Source organism: Saimiri boliviensis, chromosome 10 (genome assembly GCF_048565385.1).
Source record: "Saimiri boliviensis isolate mSaiBol1 chromosome 10, mSaiBol1.pri, whole genome shotgun sequence".
Lineage (NCBI taxonomy): Eukaryota > Metazoa > Chordata > Mammalia > Primates > Cebidae > Saimiri > Saimiri boliviensis.
The window spans coordinates 39,407,624-39,432,493 of record NC_133458.1 but is presented as its reverse complement, the minus strand read 5'-3'; the positions used below and the strand labels follow the sequence as shown (position 1 = coordinate 39,432,493).

The 24,870-nt window shown below is 35.7% G+C and overlaps 1 protein-coding gene across 4 annotated transcripts in view; it reads left to right on the top strand.

The window, feature by feature from the left end:
• The window catches only part of CFTR (CF transmembrane conductance regulator), a 230,318-nt gene that overhangs the window by 41,727 nt on the left and 163,721 nt on the right, over positions 1–24,870 (top strand). For all 4 annotated transcript variants that reach the window (XR_012512045.1, XM_074379167.1, XM_003921052.4 and 1 more), the window contains exons 4-10: positions 3,655–3,870; positions 7,028–7,117; positions 7,998–8,161; positions 9,259–9,384; positions 13,070–13,316; positions 14,783–14,875; positions 21,530–21,712. Coding sequence is in view for 3 of the 4 variants with exons in the window: in XM_074379167.1 (XP_074235268.1) it covers positions 3,655–3,870; positions 7,028–7,117; positions 7,998–8,161; positions 9,259–9,384; positions 13,070–13,316; positions 14,783–14,875; positions 21,530–21,712 (1,119 nt within the window). In the remaining variant the exon portion in view is untranslated. The remainder of the gene's footprint in view (positions 1–3,654; positions 3,871–7,027; positions 7,118–7,997; positions 8,162–9,258; positions 9,385–13,069; positions 13,317–14,782; positions 14,876–21,529; positions 21,713–24,870) is intronic.

Below are 24,870 nucleotides of genomic sequence, written 5' to 3'. Positions count from 1 at the left end.
ATGACAACTAACTCAGTAATGACAATATGTAAAATAGGCATTACAAACCAGGCATGGTGGCATAAGCCTATAGTCCCAGCTACTTGCGAGGCTAAAGCAGGAAGATCTGTTGATCTATAGATTTGAGGCTGTAGTGTGTTATGATTGCACCTGTGAATAGCCCTTGAACACCAACCTAAGCAACAAAGCAAGACCCTGTCTCTGAATTTTTTTTAAAAAAAAGGCATTCCATTCAGTTTAATATACATTTTAATTGTTTTGTTATAAATTACAACTGAATAACAGTTTAGCAAATAAGTCTATTGTGATAGAGAAAACAAGTTCTGGAAAATATAATGGAGAAATCCAGTGGAAGAGAGTTTAGTACACATTACTCAAAAGGAAAGAAATCTTATACAAGTCTTAACATTTCTAATGTGAAAAATTCTGAGCTAACATTTTGCTTGGTTGCTAAAATATTTCCCTTTTTTCTCAGAAGGTTATTTTTAGCATTCCACAGACAGAAGTTACTTTTTTAAAATATTTACATACTTGCTTTGCAATGTATTATCAGTAGTTTTATATTCTTTGAGATAATCTATCCATTCTCTCTCTGTTGATATCTATCTTAATTATCTGTATAGATATATATTAGGAGAGAAATGAGTTCTGAAGGGGGAGAAATATGTTTATGCTAATCATGATATAAGCAATTTGACTTTATAAGCAGTTCACAGGTCATACTCTTCCAGTTATTGTCTTACAATGAACAAGCAATGATGCTTTATCTGGTATGCATGGTAAATAATGTCCCTTGCTCTCTGCCTCAAGACCACACATGATACTTCTAACATGAGTAGCACATATAAATCCAGTGTCGTTGACTGCAACTCAAGAGAGCATTTTGGCCAAGTATAAACCCACTAGTCATAAAAAAAAATCAAATCAAAGTAAATTGATGGTATTGACATTTGCCTATGACAAACAACATAATATAGAAAAATTCTGGGATAAAATATTAATCTAAAATAATTTTAAGGATTAAATATTGCTACTGAAAGCATACTCTAAATAATTAAGTTTGTAGTACGGATATATTTATAATTTTAAATCCAAGATTTATCTTAACTGTACATTTTTCTAATTTAAAGGAGTTATTTTGAAAAAAAAAATACTTGAGCCGGGCACGGTGGCTCAAGCCTGTAATCCCAGCACTTTGGGAGGCCGAGGCGGGTGTATCACAAGGTCAAGAGATCGAGACCATCCTGGTCAACATGGTGAAACCCCGTCTCTACTAAAAATACAAAAAAAATTAGCTGGGCATGGTGGCGTGTGCCTGTAATCCCAGCTACTCAGGAGGCTGAGGCAGGAGAATTGCCTGAACCCAGGAGGCGGAGGTTGCGGTGAGCCGAGATCGCGCCATTGCACTCCAGCCTGGGTAACAAGAGTGAAACTCCGTCTCAAAAAAAAAAAAAAAAAAAAAAAAAAAAAAAAAAAAAAAAAAGAAAAAGAAAAAAAAATACTTGAATCTAGAGCAGGCATCTCCAGACTTTTTACACAGGGGGCCAGTTCACTGTCCCTCAGACCGTTGGAGGGCCGCCACATACTGTGCTCCTCTCACTGACCACCAATGAAAGAGGTGCCCCTTCCTGAAGTGTGGCGGGGGGCCGGATAAATGATCTCAGGGGGCTGCATGCGGCCCGCGGGCAGTAGTTTGGGGACGTATGATCTAGAGAAAGTTTGGCAAACACCTGTGGAACTTTGTAAAACCATCCAGGGCAGCGCTTTCTCTGACTGCAGTAGCTCAGGAGTAAAAACAACATAACTGCTCCAATGTATGGAAATGGGCAAATAACCCAATTTGTTCACAGGATGGCATGTTATGCAGCACTTAGAATAAACGAGTTGGCTATACAAGTATTGATAGGGATAAATGTGAGAAGCACAGTGTTGTTTTTAAAAAGTTGGAAAAAGCACAGTAGGGTGCCATTTATATAAATTTTAAAACCTCAAAATCCATTCTGTTGATATATATTCTAAAAATCCACATATATGTAATAGAAGTACAAAACATATGTAAAATAATACACACTATATAGTCATTTGTATACTTATGTACTTTTAAAAAAATATTTCAGTGGATATTGCAAACTATTAACATGTAATATTTGGGTAGGAGGTTAGTGATTTTCTTTTTAGCACCTGCCTGTCTGCTGTCATTCAAACTCACACTTAAAATGTGGCTATGTGAGTTGAGAGAACCATAATATTCCAAGTTTGTGATTAGTTTGGAAGCTTTTTAAAAGTTTGAATGTTTTCTTGCATTGGTTGACACAGTTAATTCAAACAAAACATTGTATATAAAGCACAGAATGAGCAGCTACACAAAGCTACTCAATCAATGACGGCTCTATATGGGTTAGGATTTCTTGTGGGGGTGCCACTGATGTAGAAAGTATGGTCATCTATTGAGAATGAGGGGGCTGGAGGTACTGGATACTTGAAGTTTAGAACATACATTATAGAAAATAGAAAAAGAAAAACAAATTAAGGGATAAGGCAGAATAATGCTTGGCAATATAGGGGTTAGGGGGCAGTCATGCTTGGTAATACATATTTAAAATAGAACCAATTATCATAAAATCATTTCCTTGCAGGGTTACCCTCTGATCCTTATTTTACTAGGTCATTATAAAACAAAGTGGGGAATTATGTGTCCTTCCCTTTAGAAGTCAATTTAGCAAGATATGTAAGAATTAGACATTCTGGGTTCAAAATCCCTGGATTCAGATCTATTCCCATATATTCGGGAGAGGTGGTAATAAATTCGATGGACAATTTGATTTACTAGTTGATTGAGGACCCCGATGAGGTATATTTGGGAAAACATAACTTCTGTTCTCCCTCATTGACTAACAAGCCTTTGAGAAGTCCAGGAGTCATTGGAAGCTGGCCTGAGGTTGAGGTTGCTGGCAAATCCCGTCACCAAAGTCTATTCCTACTGCTGACTGAGAAGGTACTAGTATTGGAAGTGGCTGACTTTAAGTACTGCTAGTGCTCGTGTGGTCCTCCCTCCCATAGCCAGCTCTGCCTTATATAGTTGCCTTGAGAAGCTAAGTTCATTCTGAAAATAATGCCATTCCTCAAAACACTTCTGAAAGTTCTAGTTTGAAATTACATCAAGTCACTTGGTCTCTGTGGACTCAGTTTCTTCATCGGCCGGTTGAAAATAATACTGCCTACTCTGTAGCAAAGGAAGTCTCTATAGTGAAAAATAAAAAAAGTAATAATGCGTACTCTGATACTGAAAGTTGTTACCAAAAAAAAAGAGGGAAATGTTTTAGAAACTGTTAGGTGCGTGCTATGTAGATGTTACTAATTAACAAACCATTTTGGAAACTATACTTTTTATTTTGTGGCCACTACTCACTGTTTAATTAAAAATACCTCATATGTAAACTTGTCTCCCAATGACTTTTGCTGCAACAAATCCCCACTCTTATTTCAAAGTACCGAGATATTAAAAATAGTGCCAAGTGTTTCACATATGGTATGACCCTTTATGTAAACTCAATTTAAGCCTCCTCTAAATATGAAACATCTTATATTGAAATTATCAGGGTGTTTTATGAGAAAGAAATGAAATTTAATCTCCCTGTTTTTCTCCTTCTGCAGGAAGTCACCAAAGCAGTACAACCTCTCTTACTGGGAAGAATCATAGCTTCCTATGACCCGGATAACAAGACAGAACGCTCTATTGCGATTTACCTGGGCATAGGCTTATGCCTTCTCTTTATCGTGAGGACACTGCTCCTACACCCAGCCATTTTTGGCCTTCATCACATTGGAATGCAGATGAGAATAGCTATGTTTAGTTTGATTTATAAGAAGGTAATACTTCCTTACACAGACTCCATGGTATATATATTCTGTATTATAAATATTTTAAATTCCAAATTAGTTATTGAGCTGGTACAAGTCAGAGATACACGCTGAAATTAATTCCATATGCCTATGAAACAAATGACAGGAATAATTAATGATCTTAATTATCCTTGATAATTTAATTGATTCAACTGATAATTATTGAACGTCTTCTGTAAACTGGCTGTGTTGTAGGGTTTTTTTTTTTTCTCCTAATCATGTTATCATGTTTTTGGAATCCATGGTTTCCTGTTAAGATGACTCACGAGCCTACATAAAAGTAATTGACAAAATATCATCTTATGGTAAAATGCTATATATCTTTATGTTCAGTAAGAAGAGTTTGATACATAATTGTTAATGATAACCCAAGCAATAAAAGTTTTCACCTACTAGTTGTCACAAGTAATAGTATCCATGGCTTATTTTGAATTGGATTTTTATCATCCTGTGAGCCCTACAAATTTAAAGTTTTTGGGACAGCACGTGCATTGAAACCATAGAAACCTACTCTGCTCTTCTGCATGTGTTGTCCAGACAAGAGCCCAAGTTGCCAGGGCATCATTTAGGTGAATTCAAATTAACATTTAGGTAGCTTACAAACACAATTTAAGTTTGTCTCAAAGGCATGTGCTTTCATCAGCCTGATTCACTACCATGTGTGACTAACTTTGATCTGCAAAGTCATTATAGAAAGCTGTTTCTGATGGACTAATTTGGATATTGCTTTACCCTTCTCTTTCTCCTTTTACCACTGTAAAAATGTTATATATTAAATACTTGGCTTATAAGGGACATTGATCTGAAATCTGCCTCTAGCAAATAACCCATAACACTTCCAAGATATAACTGCAAGGTCAACTGTGTTGTAAGACCTCAATAACTGTACTTTATTGTTCAAAAAAGCCTTTTATGAAGGCAGAAGTAAAAAAACAAAAAAACAAAAAACAAAAAAACGGCGTCCACAGTTATCACCTCAGCTGCAATCTCATCAGTTCACAAGTATTAGGAAAACGTGATAAATCAACAAAAGTTTTATTTTGATCCAAACCTTTTACATAAGTGAGGACATTGTTAGATATCATTTAGAATGTAGACGCTACACAACTGGCATGTCATATTAAACTGAATTCAGTTTAATAAATATTTATAAAAATTGCTTGTTATCTTAATGATAGTAGCTCAGGATGTACATGACAAACTTTTAAGCAATTAGGTTCACCATCTCATCTGATCTTCCACACAACTCTTGATGGTAGGCACTGTTATCCCTATCATATGGATAAGGAAACAAAGATTTAAAAGGTACAGAACATGGTGTAGACACTGCTTCAAAATTTCTAAGATAGGTAAATCACAATCTTTGAACTGGAGGGGTTTCCAGCCACTAGGGATAATAGAGTACTGATATTTAGTGGGCAGACTATACTGCAGGGAGAGAGAAGCATGGGCTAAAGTGGTACAGAGATCAAATAAGGGGCAAGTTAGTTTGTAAACAAGTCCATACGTAACATTTAGCACAAATACAGGATATAGGTGCTTTCAGACTGAGATGCATTGATAAAAAGTTAAATAGTGTTGTATTTGTCCTCCTTTCTCAACATTATCTGTGTTCTTGGCCAGTTTGATTTATCTCTCTAGCCACCCTTATTGGCCTACATTGGCATTATCACCAAAGAAGGCAGTCCCGTCTCTGTGTGGCTTTGGTTTGGTTCCTAAAGTGAACCTTGTGTTTACTCTTCCCAGGTCTCATGCTTTCCCATACCTGACCTGTTTGGCCTCATGACCAGGATATGTGGGATGGTTCCTACAATGTTCCAAAGTTTGTAACAGAGCTCTCCTCTGCTTTGTTCCAAATTCTGCAACATTTTACCTTAAATAATGAAATTAAATACAAACAAACTTGAGCTTTGCCTACACTTTTCAAGAATGCAGAAATAACTTAGTTAAAAAATATTCATTGAGTCCTTACTGTGCACACAGCTCCATGTTAAGCCTTATGCAGGACTCAAAGTCCCTTGAGACTAAGCCTGTTACTAAGTCATGTGCAATTTAGCTCAGTGGATTTTCCCCCTTCATATTGCTCTGATAATGTTTTGGAATTAAGTGCCTTGATTCCTTCTTTTCTCTGCTTATCTACACACTGTTTATTATTCCACACCATCTCAAATTCTAACTCCTCAAGAAAATCCTTCCAGATTTTTCTAACCAGAAGTTTTAACTTTCTCTTAACTACCCTATTGCTTTCTACTTTCCTTTACTCATCTATCACATTATATTTAGTTATTTATATATTAGGTCGCTTTGAAGAAATAATTATGTTTTAATAAATCTTAATAATCATTGAGGCATCAAGTAGAGTGATTTGTATTTACTAAACGCTCAACAAATATCTGAGAGATTCACTTGAAACTAATATTAGATAATTCCCAAAGTGGGCTAATAGCAAATCAATTCTTTTTCAGTTTGAAGTCAAATTAAGTAAAGTATGACTCTGCTCTTCCATAATCATAGTCAACTTTATAATTTTAATTAAGTAAATTTAATTGGTAGATAAATTAGTAGATAAAAAATAATTTACCTGCTTAACTATTTTTCATATGCCATTGCATTTTTCTTTGTAAAATTTAAGCATTTTGTTGTTAATATACTTTTTCACAAAAGTATTAATTACTTAGCTATTCATCACATACTTTATTGACTTTAACAGTAATTTTATTCAAAAGAGTTAGTATAGGACTGCATGAAAAATTCAATGCCAAGTCTTAATCTCAAATTTCCCTCCCTTTGGCTCTATCTTTTAAAACAAAACAAAACAAAAATCCCATACCATATAAATGGGTATTTAAGTATAATATCATTCTCATTGTGAGGAGAAAAAATTATTATTTCTCTCTAGATGCTGGAAAATAAAACAGCTAGAAGCATAGCAGTATAATACTGTTAAAAGAAATATTTATGAATCTGAGAAGATAGTAAGCTAGATGAATAGAACATAATTTTAATTACCTCTGCTTAATAATGAATGAATAATAACTGAATTTCTCAGTCATATTATAATGTTACTTAAAATGTATTTGTATTTTGTTTGTTGAAATTTTCTAACTTCCCGTTTTTCTTTTAGACTTTAAAGTTGTCAAGCCGTGTTCTAGATAAAATAAGTATTGGACAACTTGTTAGTCTCCTTTCCAACAACCTGAACAAATTTGATGAAGTATGTACCTGTTGATTTAATCTTTTATGTACGACAGTTATAAATCATATAATTGAAAAGGTAGAGTTTTCCTGGGTCACATAATAGTAATTAGTGGTTAAGTCTTGCTTATCTCCAGCTTCCCTATCCTGGAAACTGAGAAAGATAAATTGTATAGCATAGCACCATTCTGGGGTCTGGTAGAACCACCCAACTCAAAGGCATCTCAGGCTGTTGTTAATACGATTTTTCAAAACTTAATTCTTAACAGATCTTGCTTCTTTTTAATACTTTAAATCTGTTATATACTTTGGCTGAATATGATACTTGGAGCAATTTTTGTTCTATATTGTCTTATGTGACAAATTCAAGCTCCTTGAGGACAGATAATGTGTTTTACTTATCTTTGCATGTCCAATACTTAAAGTAGCATTGGACCCACAGCTGGTACAAAGTTAATTACTGTTAAATTGAGCAACTGTTTATTCCTAATGTCTCTGTCAATTTACAGAGATGTGCAGTTGTGTGGATTGAGTCTCTAGAGAAAGTTTTTTGTTCTCTCATGTCCTGCGCTGTGGTTCTTGCTTAATCCAAAAAGAAGTAAGTTACTAAAAATCTGGAAATGGTAGTTAAGATGTCCAATATCGATTCCATTGAATAAAAATATACTTTAAAATGCACTTACTTGAAATTTGTTCTTTGGGAAAACCTAGTCTATATGTAGAATGTTTAAGCACATTGCTATGTGCTCCATGTAATGATTACTTGATTTTAGTGTGCTCAGAACCATGAAGTGTTTGATCATATGCTCCCTGTATTCGCTTTCTTTCATATATGATTGTTTGTTTCTAGGGGTGGAAGATAAAATGCCACCTGTTTTTGCTGTGCTTTTATTTTCCAGGGACTTGCATTGGCACATTTCGTGTGGATCGCTCCTTTGCAAGTGGCACTCCTCATGGGGCTAATCTGGGAGTTGTTACAGGCCTCTGCCTTCTGTGGACTTGGTTTCCTGATAGTCCTTGCCCTTTTTCAGGCTGGGCTGGGGAGAATGATGATGAAGTACAGGTAGCAACTTATTTGCATAGCTTGAAAATTTTTAAAATTATGTTTTCAAAAAGCCCACTTTAATAAAACCAAGACTGCTCTCTGCATAGAACTGTGATCTTCAGTGGCATTAAAAAAGCCTTTTTGTTGTCTTTTTAAATTCTTTTTTGGAGGCAGAGTCTAACTTTGTTTCCCATGCTGGAGTGCAGTGGCACCATCTCGGCTCACTTCAATGTTTGCCTCCCACTCTCAAGCAATTCTCCTGTCTCAGCCTCCAGTATAGCTGGGGTTACAGGCACACGCCACCACACCTGGCTAATTTTTATATTTTAGTAGAGACACAGTTTCACCAGGTTACTCAGGATGGTCTTGAACTCTTGGCCTCAGGTGATCTGCCCACCTCAGCCTCCCAAAGTGCTGGGATTACATGCATGAGCCACCGTGCCAGGCCTAAAAAAGACTTTTTAAAGTGGTATAAATATTACTTCCTATATCAATAGGAAATTTTTTGCTTGTCAGACTCTAGAATTTCTTTATAAATATGTTGATTCAGTTCATTTTTAGGATATAAAACAGCTAAAAATGGATAAAATATTTATGTGAGTTAAAAGGAATACCTAATTTTTGTGTAGAGTTTATTAGCTTTTACGACTCTGTGGATCATCACACCAGAGCCTTAGTCACTTTGTATTACAGGATAACTAATACCAGTGAATGAATGTCTTACACCAGTCACTGCTTATGATAAAGGGCTTCGTGAGTCAGGTAGAATATGACATAAAGTATAAAAATTTTGGAATCAAATAGCTCTTTGTTTGAATCCCAGATTGCATACTTACTAGTTATATGATCTTAGTCAAGCCAGTTCACCTCGCTGTCTTTGTTTTTTTCATCTCTGAATTGAGATATCCGCCACTCATAGACCATCATAAGGGACAGGGACAGTGCCACATAGGAGGCATTTACTAAACAGTAATTATTTTTGCTACCATCTATTTGATAATAAAATAAATGCCCATCTGTTGAACAAAAGAAATATGACTTGAAACCTTGAGCAGTTCTTAGTAGATAATTTAACTTGTTTTTCCTATGAGATTGATTGGTTGATTGATTTACAGAGATCAAAGAGCTGGAAAGATCAATGAAAGACTTGTGATTACATCAGAAATGATTGAAAATATCCAATCTGTGAAGGCATATTGCTGGGAAGAAGCAATGGAAAAAATGATTGAAAACCTAAGACAGTAAGTTGTTCTAATAATTTTAATTTTGTTAGTAATTCTATCCTTAATTTAAAAAAATAAGTTTGTCATGGTAGACTTTCAGCTCATATTTGATGTTTCTGACAATCAAATTAAGTTATATCAGTATTCATGCATTAGTTCCATAAATTTATTTTCATGGGCTGTAGTTTTATGTAGTTTGTCCATGGTGTTATTTTGCACTGCAAGTATATTATATTTATACCTTATTAAAGAATCTGCTACATGCGTTCATTGTTGCTCAATACATTTATTTCATTGAAATGATCAAGATACTGAAGGGTGATTAGTTGGAACTGGTAGCATATAAACTGGTACAACTCAGATGGAACTGGTAGCATATACAATTCTGAACCAAATAAATGGTTTTCTATTATTATATCTTAATTTGTGTGTTATGGTACATTAACAATGCAAAAAATTATATTTGATTTATATATTTGATATATATGTTTGTTCTTCCTTAACTTGGGAATGACATAGGATAAAATTTATAAATTGTGTTCCTATAAATTCTCCACTTGAAGTGAAGTCAGTTCAAGTAATGAAAGGTAACTCCTGAGATAGAATCAGTACTTGGCACCCATCTCCAGTGTTCTTTCACCTCATATAACCTTTCACTGATTAGCAAAGATTATATCCAACAAAGAAAGTACGGCACAGACTGAGATATGATTACTGAGATAAATTTGGGCAAAATATAAACTACAGCATTTCTGTAGCAATGACACCATTTTTCTTCAGTTGAGCTCCATGTTCTACAAGCTGCAATCAAAAAAGGTTCTAGGAGACTGAGTGAAAGTTGATACACTGTTGAAGGGACAAATAATTTCAACACATGAGAATTTCATCAGGAAAATATACTAAAAAGAGAAGTACCCTTTTGGATGATGTCAGTGTGGGTTATGGGGAATTCAGGCTGCTGAGTCCAGTATACAATGGTAACTGAGGTGCAGGTGTGTGATTGGAACAACAAAAGAATTGCTGAAATATTAAGTCCTTTGCCATGTAAATACAAAGAGTAAAAGAGCATTTATTTCCCAAACATTATTGGTCACCTGTTTTTGTTATGCCTTTCAAGATAAATCCAGGAAAGGAATTGCATTTTCTTTCCAGAAAACAAGATCTTGGGGGAATTGTTCAATTGGTAGAAGTTGTTTTTCTCATTAACAAGTGAGTGCTCTATTACACTTGTTGCGGCATCACTCTTCTGCCTGCAGGCACATGTAGAGCAAGGGTGATGACAAAGGTATCAGAAGGTCTCAGAACTCATGATAAACTCATGGGTAGGTCATTCCTGGTGCTGACTTCACTTTGGTTTTTGTTGCTATTGTTCCCTCTTCCTCAAAAGATGAATCTATCCCCTTACTTGGTATTTCTGTTTGATATATAGCAAACGTTTGGTTGCAGCTTGTATAATCTGGCATGAAATTGTCACTTGAAAAGGCTAGAAAGTTCTGACGTAAATATGGGAAAGCAAGAATTGCTTCTACTTAAGACAGCAAATATAATGTTCTGGAAGAGATTGGCAGAATTCACATCAAAGGAGTGATTACCCTAGCCTGGGCCACTGTTATACTGGTCAAAAGTCTGTGCAAAGCTCTCTGAAAGTCTACTCTTTTATTGCTCTTTAGTAATAAAGTTACTTTCAATTTTAAAAATAAGAAACTGATAAAATATTTTTATGATTCATAAAATGTTACTGATTATATTATGGAGAATATACTTTCTGGGTGATTCTTATAAATGTTCTTGGATCTAATTTTTTTTCTTATAGTACCTCTTCTTTGTGTTTTTCTCAACTCTTTCTAATATATTTCAATAACAGTTCAACAAATTTAACATTTTTATAAAAGGTGTTTTCTATCCTTTTATTAATACCAGCCTAGTCCATGTTTTTCCTTTTCTTGTTGTGGATAAAGAGCACACATTGTAAATTCAAAGTGTATAGACCTCTACTGTGCTATTTAATCTTGGCAACAACTCCACAAAGGAGATGATATGTTTTCCTTCTATAGAGGTGGATTCTGTAAAGTTTGAGGGAAGAGTGACTCGCTTAAGAGGGCATAGCTATAACTGGCAGAACCAGGATTCAAAGCCAGGTAAGATTCCAAAATCATAATCTGATTTCAGTATCAAATTACTGAAATCAGTAAATATTAGACCTAAACAGACTGAATTGTAATCTGTTTTGGGCACACTGAACTCCATTTTCTTCATCAGTGTGCTCAGATTACATTTTAGTTTTCAGACTAAAAACAGAAAAAAGGATTCCCTCTTAGTTCTGCACTTCAGAATGAGAATGGCTTTTCTGAATTATACAAGCAAGTAGAACTAATGCACAAATTCCAGGTACCCACATGTACTATGGCATGGCACAGCCGTTGTCCCCTTCCACCAGAGCCTCCTGTCTGTGTTCTGGTTGACCTTTCCTTGTGCAACAGCTGGATGGGGAGGCTCACAAGTGATTCTAATTGTGTGGCTTCTGGAAGACTGGGACTGAGTTGAAGGCAGCATTGCCCTCTGCTCTCTCTGTTTTCTGCCTGCTGGATCATTTAAGCCTCACATGTGTATTAAAAAAATAATTTCAAATTGCATTTTAGACTAGAAGATTGAATGTATAGTATAATGTAGTTGCAAATAATTACACTGAAATGAGACAGTGAGAATGTAGTATCTACTTTCATAATTTTTCCAAACCCACCAGCAACTTGAATCAAAAGAATCACTTGGGTTTTTTGTTTTTTTTTTTCCAAACGCAAAACCTGGAAACCTTCTGAGACTCATTCAATCAGTAGCTCTGAGAGGCAGGCCTGAGACTGTATTTTTACTTTTTTTTTTTTTTTTTTTTGAGATGGAATTTTGCTCTTGTTGCCAGGCTGGAGTGCAATGGCATGATCTTGGCTCACTGCAACTTCCGCCTCTCAGGTTCAAGTGATTTTCCTGCCTCAGCCTCCTGAGTAGCTGGGATCACAGGCATGCGTCATCATGCCTGGTTAATTTTGTATTTTTGTTAGAGACAGTGTTCCTCCATGTTGGTCAGGCTAGTCTCCAACTCCCAACCTCAGGTGATCCACCTGCCTCAGCCTCCCAAAGTGCTGGGATTATAGGTAGGAGCTACCACGCCCAGCCAAGGCTGTGTTTTGAGTAAGTATCTCAGGTGATTTTTATACATGCTAAGGTTTGAGAACCACTTCTCTGTACCTTATATGTTACTTTCAATGTTCCTCAAAGCCAAGTTAGAATTTCCAGTGTTAAAAATCAATTAGGTAATCACAGAATTGTCTTATTTTAAATAAATCTTGCAAAGTTATTGTCATTTCCACACTTTATTTTTTAAAAACACCAACCAACAAGCAAAAAATGATTAGTCTAACTAATCTTACAAGTTAATAATGAAGTGAATAAAGGCATAAAAATAATGTCATAATAATGTTAATAAGTATGTGCAAAACACTGGTATTTTGATTGTTATCCCTTCATATAAGGTAACAGGCCCAGAGAGATTAAATCACAAGCCCAAGGTCACACAGGTGATATGATATGGAACCAGGATAAAAGTATAGGCAGAAAGACTCTGGAAACCATGCTCAGATCTTACATTCCAAGATACCTGATATTTGAAAAATAAATAACATCTCAAATTTTATTATTTTTTTTTTTATAGAACAGAACTGAAACTGACTCGGAAGGCAGCCTATGTGAGATACTTCAATAGCTCAGCCTTCTTCTTCTCAGGGTTCTTTGTGGTGTTTTTATCTGTGCTTCCATATGCACTAATCAAAGGAATCGCCCTCCGAAAAATTTTTACAACCATCTCATTCTGCATTGTTCTGCGCATGGCAGTCACTCGACAATTTCCCTGGGCTGTACAAACATGGTATGACTCTCTTGGAGCAATAAACAAAATACAGGTAATGTACCATAATGTTGCATCATATACTATGATTTAAGTAATCAGTCAATAGATCAGTTCTAAGGAACTTTGCAAATGTGCAAAAAGATAGAAAAAAATTTCCTTTACTAGGAAGTTATAAAATTTGCCAGCTAATAATAGGAATGTTCACCTTAAACTTTTCCTAGCATTTCTCTGGACAGTATGATGGATGAGAATGGCATTTTATGCCAAATCACCTTAAAATCTCAATAATGCTGATGTAACTGGCAGCTTTGAAATTCTAAAGTCTTTAGGTGATAAGATTCAATTTATACAAAGCTAATTAGATAAATGTGTATGATTAAGAAGCAAATAAATGGTTATAATGCTTTTTTGCTGTTTTTTTAAAAAAATATTTAACCCAGAAAATATGTCTCTGTGACAGAAATAAAAATGAGGATGAAGGGTGGACCAATTTTAGGTAGTTCTGCCATTATTTAATCTAGGCCAGAGGTTGCAAATGGTGGCCCATACACCTAATTTTGGCTCCTCGACTTGTTTTGTTTAAACTTTAATTAAAAACATTTGAATTGGTTGTCATAAAGTAAAAATTAGAAGAACACCCCCCCCAACACACACACACACACTCACACTCATATGTTCAGCCTTTTTTTGGATAATTGGAATAATTAGTCACTGGGTCCTCCTTTTCCACAAACTGTGGTAGCGCCCTCCTTGCAGAGCACCTGCTCCATCCAGTTCATCACGCTTCCTTCTCAGCCCCATTCCTTAATTATATCACCTGTTTGGCCCTGAGACGAAGTGAGTTTGAGATCTGTGATTTAGACAAAGTGGTGAATGTAGCTCTCAATCATAGTAAGTAGCTCTGGGAATCATCTTGCCTTCTGTTAACCCGTTGAGAGAGAAGAGAGAGAAAGAAAGAAAGAAGAAGAAACAGACCTGGGGAGAGTCACTGAACAGGAGCATAGAGACAGAGAAATAGATCTTGGAAACCAAACTGACAGCAAATGAGAGAAACCAAAAGATGTATACCTTCACATCCTTCCTTAACCTACTGAAGTGATGCTCATGAGGCCTTAATAGCACCCATGAGGGTGCTATTAAGATGAAGACATTCATTTTTTTCTCCATCCAACGTTGGATTAAGACACATTAGTGCGTAATTGAGGGTTGCTGTATAAATTCATGGCTAAGGTTAGCACGTAATAGTACAAGGAAGAATCAATTGTATGTTAAATCTAATGTATAAAATGTTTTATAAAGTATCACGTGTTTAAAGATATTTCAAATATGATGAATCTTAGTGCTTGACAAATTAACTGTAGAGCACTGTAATAAAATTATTTTATTAAGAAATAATTACTATTTCATTCTTAAAATTCATATATAAGATGTAGCATGATGAGAGTATAAAGCAGATGTAATAACACATTAATGCTATTCTGATTCTGTATTATGCTTTTGCTTTTTTTTTATAAATAGGATTTCTTACAAAAGCAAGAATATAAGACATTGGAATATAACTTAACAACTACAGAAGTAGTGATGGAGAATGTAACAGCCTTCTGGGAGGAGGTCAGAACTTTTTAAAAAATGTTTGCTCTAAACACTTAAGCATTTTCTTCTTGGTGAATCTGAATTTCATCCTGATGGCAAATAAAATAAGAAGGATGGTATAACTGGTAGAACTGGAAGGAGGATCACTTGCTTATTTTCTAGATTAAGAAGTAGAGGAATGGCCAGGTGTGGTGGCTCATGCTTGTAATCCCAGCACTTTGGGAGGCCAAGGTGGGTGGCTCACCTGAGATCAGGAGTTCAAGACCAGCCTGGCCAACGTGGTGAAAAACCCGTCTCTACTAAAACCACAAAAAATTAGCTGGGTGTCGTGGCAGACACCTGTATTCCCAGCCCCTTGGGAGCCTGAGGCAGGAGAATCACTTGAACCTGGGAGGTGGAAGTTGCAGGGAGTGGAGCTGAGATTGCACCACTGTACTCCAGCCTGGGCAACAAGGCAAGACTCTGTCTCAAAATAAATAAATAAATAAATAAATAAATGCATTATAAAAGCTCTTTTATTTCTTTTAAGTCATATAATTTGTTTCACCTAACAGATCAGGAAATAATACAGAGATTATAGGTTTTGGAGCTGAGTTTGAATCCTGGCTCTGCCATTTACTTTCTGTGTAATCTAAGTCAAGTTACTTGACTTTGTGGGCCCTCTGGCTCTCCATTTGAAAAATGGAGAATATTAATATTTACCTTGCAAGTTTGTTGTGAAGACTGCAGGAGAGAATTTAGGTAAAACATTCATCAGAGTACCATGCATACAGTGGTTCCTCAATAAACAGCTTCCCTGATCGCAAGTTCCAGTCAAAAGTGCTTTATATATACAGTCAGTAAAAGGATGCGGGAGAGATAGACCAGTGTATTGTTTTCTACCATTTTTAACCTTTTTCATCCACTATTAAAAATTCTCTTATATTGCTTGACAGCAGAAAAAAATATTATCCATGATTTTTATTCTCTGAAGAGCAATATTTGATTATTGAGAACAACTGTTGAATTTTTAGTTTCTTCTCACTTATATGGGTTGAGTAAAGGTAGGAGGTACAAAACCAATGTCCTAGGTCTAAATCTTAGTATCTTACTTTGGATTCATTTATGTAAGTAACTTGAGCATCAGAGCTTCATTTTACTTCCTTTTTAAAGATATATGTAAGAGAATAATTCCCATCTGCCTAGCAAAATTGTTTTGTGGAAAAGTTTGTGGATCAGATGTATTTCACTTTGATTTTAGGAATTTCAATTATCTTTCTAGGCATGAAGGAAAAATATGAAGTTTGACATTTTCTACAACGTTCAGGTCATTATTTTCTTACTCTGGTGAAAAATCCTCAATTCCTGTCTCACTCCATCTAATGAAATGGGTGGCATGCTTGAGCCCTTACTATGAGCCGGGCACTAGGATAAGCACTTTATGTGTTTTGTCTCACTTAATTCCCACAGCATTCTATGACCTAAATAAAATTAATGTTTTCATTTCACTGATAATAAAATGGAAGATTCAAAAAGTTTGGGGACTTGGCTCAGCTCACACAACTGGCCAGGACGGAAACTGGACTTAGGACCCAAATGTCATAGGCTAGAGCCCTTTTCTCTAAACTATTGTCTTCTGTCTGGTGGCATCCTAGTCCTCCAGTCTTTGACTGTCACCTAAACTCTGGACACCCCTTGGTGATATTTGCTTATGACAGTGATGCTTGTTAAACTTCCTGTTTGAGACTTCAACATAGTCTTCCAATACTGTCCTTAGAACTTATAGTTTGTAGTGAGTTTTCCAAAATCTTTCTCTCTTAGTCATATCCTGAGTTTTGTTGGCAACTGAACTTACCTCACTTTGGAAATGTCGCATTCTGAAATCTCTTTCTCAGCCTAGAATTTCCTAATCTTCCAACTCTTTGAGTCTTTTAATTCTACATTTACTGCCTTTCCATTTCATCAAAATTTCTAGTCTCGTTAACTCTTCCTTTTGGACTCCTCCTGATTTAACCTCTGCTTATTCAACGAACAGTAATTTCATTCTCCCAGCTGCACTCTCAAATCCCTTTTCCTTTTGGTGTTTTTTTTTTTTTTTTTTTTTTTTTTTTTTTTTTTTTTTTTTTTTTTCCCCCTGCCAAACATTTACTTTATCAGTTTTCAAGAAGGAAGTGGTGCCTGGGAAACAATAGTGCTATCTGTTGACTCTAGTCAACTGTAAGCTTTATGCATTTATTGTTTCAACCTCAAATGGTTGAAATGATTCTATAATCATTCTTGGGAAATCCTTTCATTTGTCTTTAATTTCCTTTACCATTTCCCTAAAGGCTATTCCAGATTTTTACCACATTTACAAAATTTCCGTCTTCTCCCAGGACCTGTTCACCCCCAGTTGATGACCTTGTCTCCCACAATACTTAGAGAAAATAGAGGCCACCATCATATTTGAATGTTTCTAACTTCTCTCTTGATCCTTGGAATTATCTTTTTCTTCTTTTGTGTCTAAGAGAAAGATGTATGCTTCCTCTTATCCTTGTCTGAACTATTCTATTTTGCTTCATTTTCTCAGAACAGGGGACCAGGAATTATTCTTCCTCCAGAAGCTTCAACATCTTTTGTCAACTGACTCCTTCTCATGTTTAAATACATTCAACTTAAACAATTTCATTCCTGACTTTTGCTCATGCAATCTCATGACCCAAACCTTATTACTCTTCTTCCCTTTGCTGTCAAGCCTGTTCTCACTTCCTCACTTTTTGTGAGCTTCTCCCCACAACATAGATTCTGCTATCACCAATCTATTAAAACTCTTGTGGAAATTATTCTTTAATTTAGCTTCAGTGATCCATTCTTTCCAGATTATTTTAGCTTCAGATCATGACTTCTAAGTCTGCCCTGCCTACCACTTAAGTGATGATGGGCCACTGGGCCCCCACCTAGGCCTCTGTATTAGTCTGTTTCTTTGCTGCTGATAAGGACATACCCAAGAATGGGCAATTTACAAAAGAAAGAGGTTTAAGGGATTCACAGTTCCAGGGGCTGGGGAGGTATCACAATCATGGTGGAAGTCATGTCCACATGGTTACAGACAAGAGAATACAACTTGTGCAGGGAAGCTTCCCTTTATAAAACCATCAGATCTTGTGAGACTTCTTCACTATCATGAGAATAGGTTGGGAAAGACCCATGCTTGATTCAATTATCTCCCACTGGGTCCCTCCCACAACACATGAGAAGTATGGAAGCTACAATTCAAGATGAGATTTGGGTGGAGACACAGACAAACCATGTCAGCCTCCTTCTGGTTTTTTATGTTCTCTGTGGATGACATCTCTCAGGCTCAGGTGATATCAATGTGCTGATGACTCTCAAATGCACATCTCTGGCCTCAGTTTCTTTCTTGAACTTCATACGTATGTTTCTAGATTTCCTGTATGTACCTCAAGGTTCTCATTCATCACTCCCCAAGCCTCATAAACCCACCCATTTTAGTGTATTTTCCATCTCCTTTGATAGCATCCCTGAGAGGCAAGTCCCTGGTGAATTATATATGACTCCTCCCTTACTCTAAACCTGAGAGTAAGTAAAATTGCTATTTATGTATTAGGAAGCTGAGACTTAGACAATTTAAGTAACTCAAACAGTTTAAGTTACACAAATAGCTGGGGCAGAGCTAAAATATCAGACTATGCTTCTGTGACTTCAAAGCCGTTTCTCATTCAGCATTTTGTCACTTTTTTTTTCTTCTAATCACATATATGATTTTTTTTCTTTAAGATGCAGAGTCTTAGTCTACCATGTGGGCTGGAGTGCAGTGGCAAAATCATAGCTCACTGTAACCTTGAACTCTTCGGCTCAAGTGATCCTCCTGCCTTAGCCTGCTGAGTAGCTAGGGCTACAGGTGCACACCATCATGCCTAGCTAATTTTTTTTTTTTTTATTTGAGAAAGAGTCTCACTCTGTCACCCAGGCTGGAGTGCAGTGGCACGATCTTGGCTCAATGCAATCTCTGCTGCCGGGGTTCAAGCAATTCTCCTACTTCAGCCTTCTGAGTAGCTAAATCACTGTGCATGCAGATCCATCTTCCTGGTATTACAGGCACCTGACACTGCATCCGGGTAATTTTTGTAGAGATGGAGTTTTACCATCTTGGGCAAGCTGCTCTTGAACTCCTGACTTTGTGATCTACCCGCCTTGGCCTCCCAAAGTACTGGGATTACAAGTGTAAGCCACTGTGCCCAGTTGCCTAGCTAATTTTTAAATTTTTTGTAGAGACAAGATCTCACTACATTGCCCAGGCTGGTCTTGAACTCCTGTTCTTAAACAATCCTCCTGCCTCAGCACCCAAAGGGCAGGGATTACAGGCATGAGTCATTGCACTTGGCCCGTGTACATAATTTTATGCAAATATACGTATTTATTATGTGTAAATATAAATATAAATGTGTGGAGTGATATCCATTGAAATGTTAAACATAGTTACTTCTCAGTGGTACAATTATAGGTGATTTCTATTTCCTTATTTCTGATTTTCTGTTTTTCAAATTTCTTGAAATGTGTCTTCTGATATCAGAAATACAAGTTATTAGTAACAACAACCTTCCATTCATGCAAGTGCTTATTGGATAAAAGTCCCACTTCTAAGCATGACACCCATAACTTTTAGGTTAATAGCCTTTGTCACCTTGCCATATACATCTGACCCAACCACACACACCATTCCTGAGATATATTTTGTTCCTTTGTGCCTGAATCACTGTGCATGCAGATCCATCTTCCTAGAATACCTATAACCATTTCTTGATCTTGTGAAATCCTACTTACATTCTTCGTAGCCTAGCATGTATGTCATTTACTCGGTCAAGGATGACTTGGTCGTTCTCTTGAATGTACCGCCATAGGACATAGTGTGATTTCAGTTGTAGCACCAAGCACATTGCAATATTCATTCATTTATCATTCTCCCATGTAGGATGTTTGAAGTTGTCTCTAATACAGAGATTATGCTCAATAAATATCTATTAGATAAGTAAATGAATAAGGGAATAACAAATGCCTTTGTCTCATTTTAAAATACTTTCATTGTTAGCTACCCCATATAATAAAAACTCAAAACAGTGGACTTTAGGCTTGATTGTTTATGTATGCCGTAAAAGAATTTTGAAAACCTGTGTGCCCCGACACACTTTTAAGTTAACTTACAAATTTTTCAACATAGTTTTAAGTGGTGCCAAATGATGTAGTTTCTTGTTTATTTTATACCACTTGGGTATGCTACATGGATTTTTGTCAAAACCTTGAAGCTGTAGTTTCAGTGCATTCAATTTATGGAAAAAAAAGGAATTTATGAAATCAGTTCTTATTGTCAAGTCAATCAGCTAAATATAACTTGCTTTCTGTCAGAAAAAGTCAGACTTAAAAATACAGATAACTAATGACTATTATTAACTTAACTTATTAAAATTTAAATAATTTAAAAATTTGTTAATTAAATGCCTTATTGCTCGACTCATTTCTGCAATTTCACTCTAAGATAGGTAAGACACATAGATCACCTTAGGTTTGAAATCTGGGTGAAATAAGATATTGTCTCCTTCAGTATTTCTGCCTTTGCTTTTATTGGAGCCTCTTTCAAGAAAAAGTCAGTCTCTCTTGAGTCCCAGAGGTTTTTCTACTCCAGAAAGTGCAATGTAGTAAGACTAGTACTGTCCTCCCTTGCATGGTAAGTGAGAAGGCTGTCTGTATAAAATGAGGGAAGGACTCATGAGAGGGAAGTAGATCAGGAGAAATGATAGATTCTCAGGTAAGTTAATTTTGGGAAAGAGTAAATAGAGTCCCTTAAAACAAGGTGCATCATCTGCTTCCTCCTGATCAATATTTAGGATTGTTTACTTTGATTTGAAGACCACAATGCTAAAGCTTCTCAAGGGGGCAATAGCGAGGCAAGGTATTTTTTTTTATTATTATTATTATACTTTAAGTTCTAGGGTACATGTGCAGAATATGCAGGTTTGTATACATAGGTATGCATGTGCTGTGGTAGTTTGCTGCACTCATCAACCCGTCATCTACATTAGATATTTCTCCTAATGCTATCCCTCTCTTCCCACCCACCTACAGGCCCCGGTGCGTGATGTTTCTCTCCCTGTGTCCATGCATTCTCATTTTTCAACTCTCACTTATGAGTGAGAATGTTTGGTGCTACCAGCGTGATGGAATAGAATTCAGATTTGGGTTATGACTTTAACCCTACGTGACTTTAGTCATTTAACCACTGAGTCACAGTCTACAGCTTTGAAAGAGGAGGATTATAAAATCTATCTCATGTTAATGCTGAAGATTAAATAATAGGGTTTAGGTACCTGACTTACAGGAGAAGGCGGTGTGTGTGTGTGTGTGTGTGTGTGTGTGTGTGTATTTGTATGTATTCAGTCTTAATTTAAAAAATCTTTGACTTGATAATGGGCAAATATCTGAGTTTTGGATCATCTAGAAAAGATGATCCAAAAGAGGACATTTTTGAGTCCTCTAGAAACTATATGCTATATAATTATGTACTATAAAGTGGTAATGTATACAGTATAATTGATCATGTGCTTTTTAAACTAATCATACGTAAAATAAACATCTATTGAAAATATCTGACAAACTCATCTTTTATTTTTGATGTTTGTGTGTGTGTGTTTTAAACAGGGATTTGGGGAATTATTTGAAAAAGTAAAACAAAACAATAACAATAGAAAAACTTCTAATGGTGATGACAACCTCTTCTTCAGTAATTTCTCACTTCTTGGTACTCCTGTCCTGAAAGATATTAATTTCAAGATAGAAAGAGGACAGTTGTTGGCGGTTGCTGGATCTACTGGAGCAGGCAAGGTAGTGTCTTTTATTCTTCATTATTAAGAACTTAATTTGGTATCCATGTCTCTTTTTTTTCTAGTTTGTCTTATAGGAAGGCATTTTGGAGAAATTCTTATGTGAGTATCAGGAGAATGTATGGGTATAGTGTCTCATATAATAGAAATTATTCCTCTGATAATTTCCTCTAGCTTTTAATTTCTTCATATTATTTTCAGTGGCTTTTTCTTCTACATCTTTATATTTTGCATCACATTCAACACTGTATCTTGCACGTGGTGAGCGTTCAATAACTTTATTGAATAAATAAATAATCAATTTTAACCAGTCTCAACCAGAACAGACATTTTTTCAGAGCTGGTCCAGGAAAATCATGCCTTACGTTTTGTGTCAATAGCCGAATAAGCAAAAGGTCCCCATTTTTGTTAATGCTAGAATTTTGGAGAATAGATTTAGATTTGCTTACGATATATTATAAGGAAAAATTATTTAGTGGGATAGTTTTTTGAGGAAATACATAGGAATGTTGATTTATTCAATGGGTCACCCTCTTCTCCATATTCCACTCTAAGAACAACTTAACCTGGCATATTTGGAGAGATATCTGAAAAAAACTAGTAGATTAGAAAGAAAAACAGTGAAAGGAGTAAACTTTAATGTCAGGAGAAGAGAAGACTTTGTAGTGATCTTCAAGAACATAACCTATTGTGTAGATAATGATAAACATTTGTTCTCTTTAACTATTGAGGAAATAAATTTTTAAAACATGAAATAGTAAAATTAGAGAGAAGAAAGAGCTTTCTAGAATTAGAATGGGCTAAAGGGCAATAGGTATTTGTTTCAGAAGTCTATAAAATGGATCCTTTTTCCCATTTAACTGTCATTCTAGCTGTGGTACTTTGTAGAAATATAAGAAAAAGTTTGGTGGTCTTTTGAAGCTTTTCAAGATACTTTCTGGAATTATACCCAAGGATCTAAGACAAACAGAGAAAGAAAGAGAGGAAGGAAGCAAGGAAGGAAGGGAGGAAGAAAGGAAGAAAAGAAAGAAGTAAGAGGGAAACGGTGCTGCTGCTGTAGGTAAAAATGTAAATAAAAATACAAATTAAGAAAAACTCATGAAAGGCAATTATTTATCAATATCTAAGATGAGTAGAATCATGTTTTGAAGAATTTAATATGAGACTTGGAAAACAAAACACCACAAAAAATCTTCAGTCAATAAAGTTGGTGTCAGGCTGGGTGTAGTGGCTCACACCTGTAATCCTAGCACTTTTGGAGGTGAATTGCTTGAGTCCAGGAGTTCGAGACCAGCCTGAGCAACATGGCAAACCCCTCTGTCCAAAAAATACAAACAAAAAATAGCTGGATGTAGTAGCATGTGCCTGTAGTCCCAGCTACTTGGGAGGCTGAGATGGGAGGATCACCTGAGCCTGACAGGTGGAGGCTTTGGTGAGCCATGATTGCACCATGGCACTCCAGCCTATGTGACAGAGTGAGACCCTGTATCAAAAATGAAAAAAAATTTGGTGTTCACAATGCTAATAATACAATTTGGTTGTTTCCCTCTCCAGTTGTTTTCCTACACATGAAACAAGCAAAGCAGCTGGAATTGTGCATTTTTTCTTACAAAAACATTTTCTTTCTTATACTATTATTTTCTTTCTATATCTTGTATACTATTACTAGCAGTTTTCCCTATTAAAAAATTATACCATAAGAGGGGCTGATACTAGATAAGTTACCGATGATCTAAACAAGGATGTTTATCTGTGAAAAGGTAGTAATTGTGTCTCATAGAATTTTTAAAATTAATTCTGTGTATGTTTTCAAGATCAATTCTATGATAGATGTGCAAAAATAGCTTTGGAATTGCAAGTTCCAAGACTTTCAATTAAATTTCATGCAGTTTTATTAAAAATTGATGAGCAGATAATTACTGGCTGACATTGCAATTGCATCTTATGGGAAGCAGCTATGAAGGCAGAGTCAGAGGAAGACAGTGGTCTCTTGGAAATATTTAAACACTTCTGAGAAATAGAGTTGCCAACTCAATCTAGGAGGCTGCCTTTTAACAGTATTAGGAATGGAATACTTTATAGGTTTTTTGGACAAAAGATCTAGCTAAAATATAAGATTGAATAATTGAAAATATTAACATTTTAATTTAAATATTACCCACTCAATACAATTTGGTAATTTGTATCAGAAGCCTAAAAGATAACCTAATAATTCTTCTACTTCTGTAACTTACCCTATGTTTGCAGAGATTTTTTTGTAAAGGTCTTCATTATAACATTGTTTTCAGGAGCCAAAAATTGGGTGGAGGGAGCCCCTTAAATGTTGAGTAATAGGAGATTGATTAGATAAACTTTGGTGTAGTTCTATAATGGCATGTTATTCAGCCAATAAGAGGGTTGTTAAAGAAAGACTGTTCTTCACAAAAGTACAACCTCCCCACCGTCAACATCCCTCAGAATAGTAGAACATTTGTTACAATCAATTAACCTACACGGATGCATCATTATTATCTGGAATCCACAGTTTACATTAGGGCTCAGTTTTGGTGGTGTATATTCTATGGATTTTGACAAATTGATAATGATGTGTATTCATCATTATAGCATCATACAAAATAGTTTCACTGACCTAACAATCCTTTGTGCTCTGCCTAATTATTCTGCTCTCCTCTAACCTCTGGCAGTGACTGATCTTTTTACTTTTGCCATAATTCTGCGTTTCCCCGAATGTTGTATAGTTGCATTGCTCAGTATGTAGCATTCTCAGTCTGGCTTCTTTCACTTAGTAACTTATAGGCATGTAAGTTTCCTCTATGTCTTTCATTCATTGGTAGCTCATTGCTTTTGAGTGCTGAGTAATATTTCATTGTTTGAGTGTGCCATAATTTATTTATCCCCTCACCTACTAAAGGGCATCTTGGTTGCTTCGAGTTTTGGAATAAAACTGCTATAAACATTAAAAAAAAAAGAATGACTGTGATGGATGTATATGATATACTCTTAAGTGAATAAAGAGTTACAAAATATTATGTACATTATGATTAATTTTCATAAAAACATATATGTATATGTATATATGTGTGTCTGGAAGGACAAATTTATCAAGTTATCTCTGAAATTTTGGGTATATTTTATATTCCTGGATTTTCTAAGTTTTAA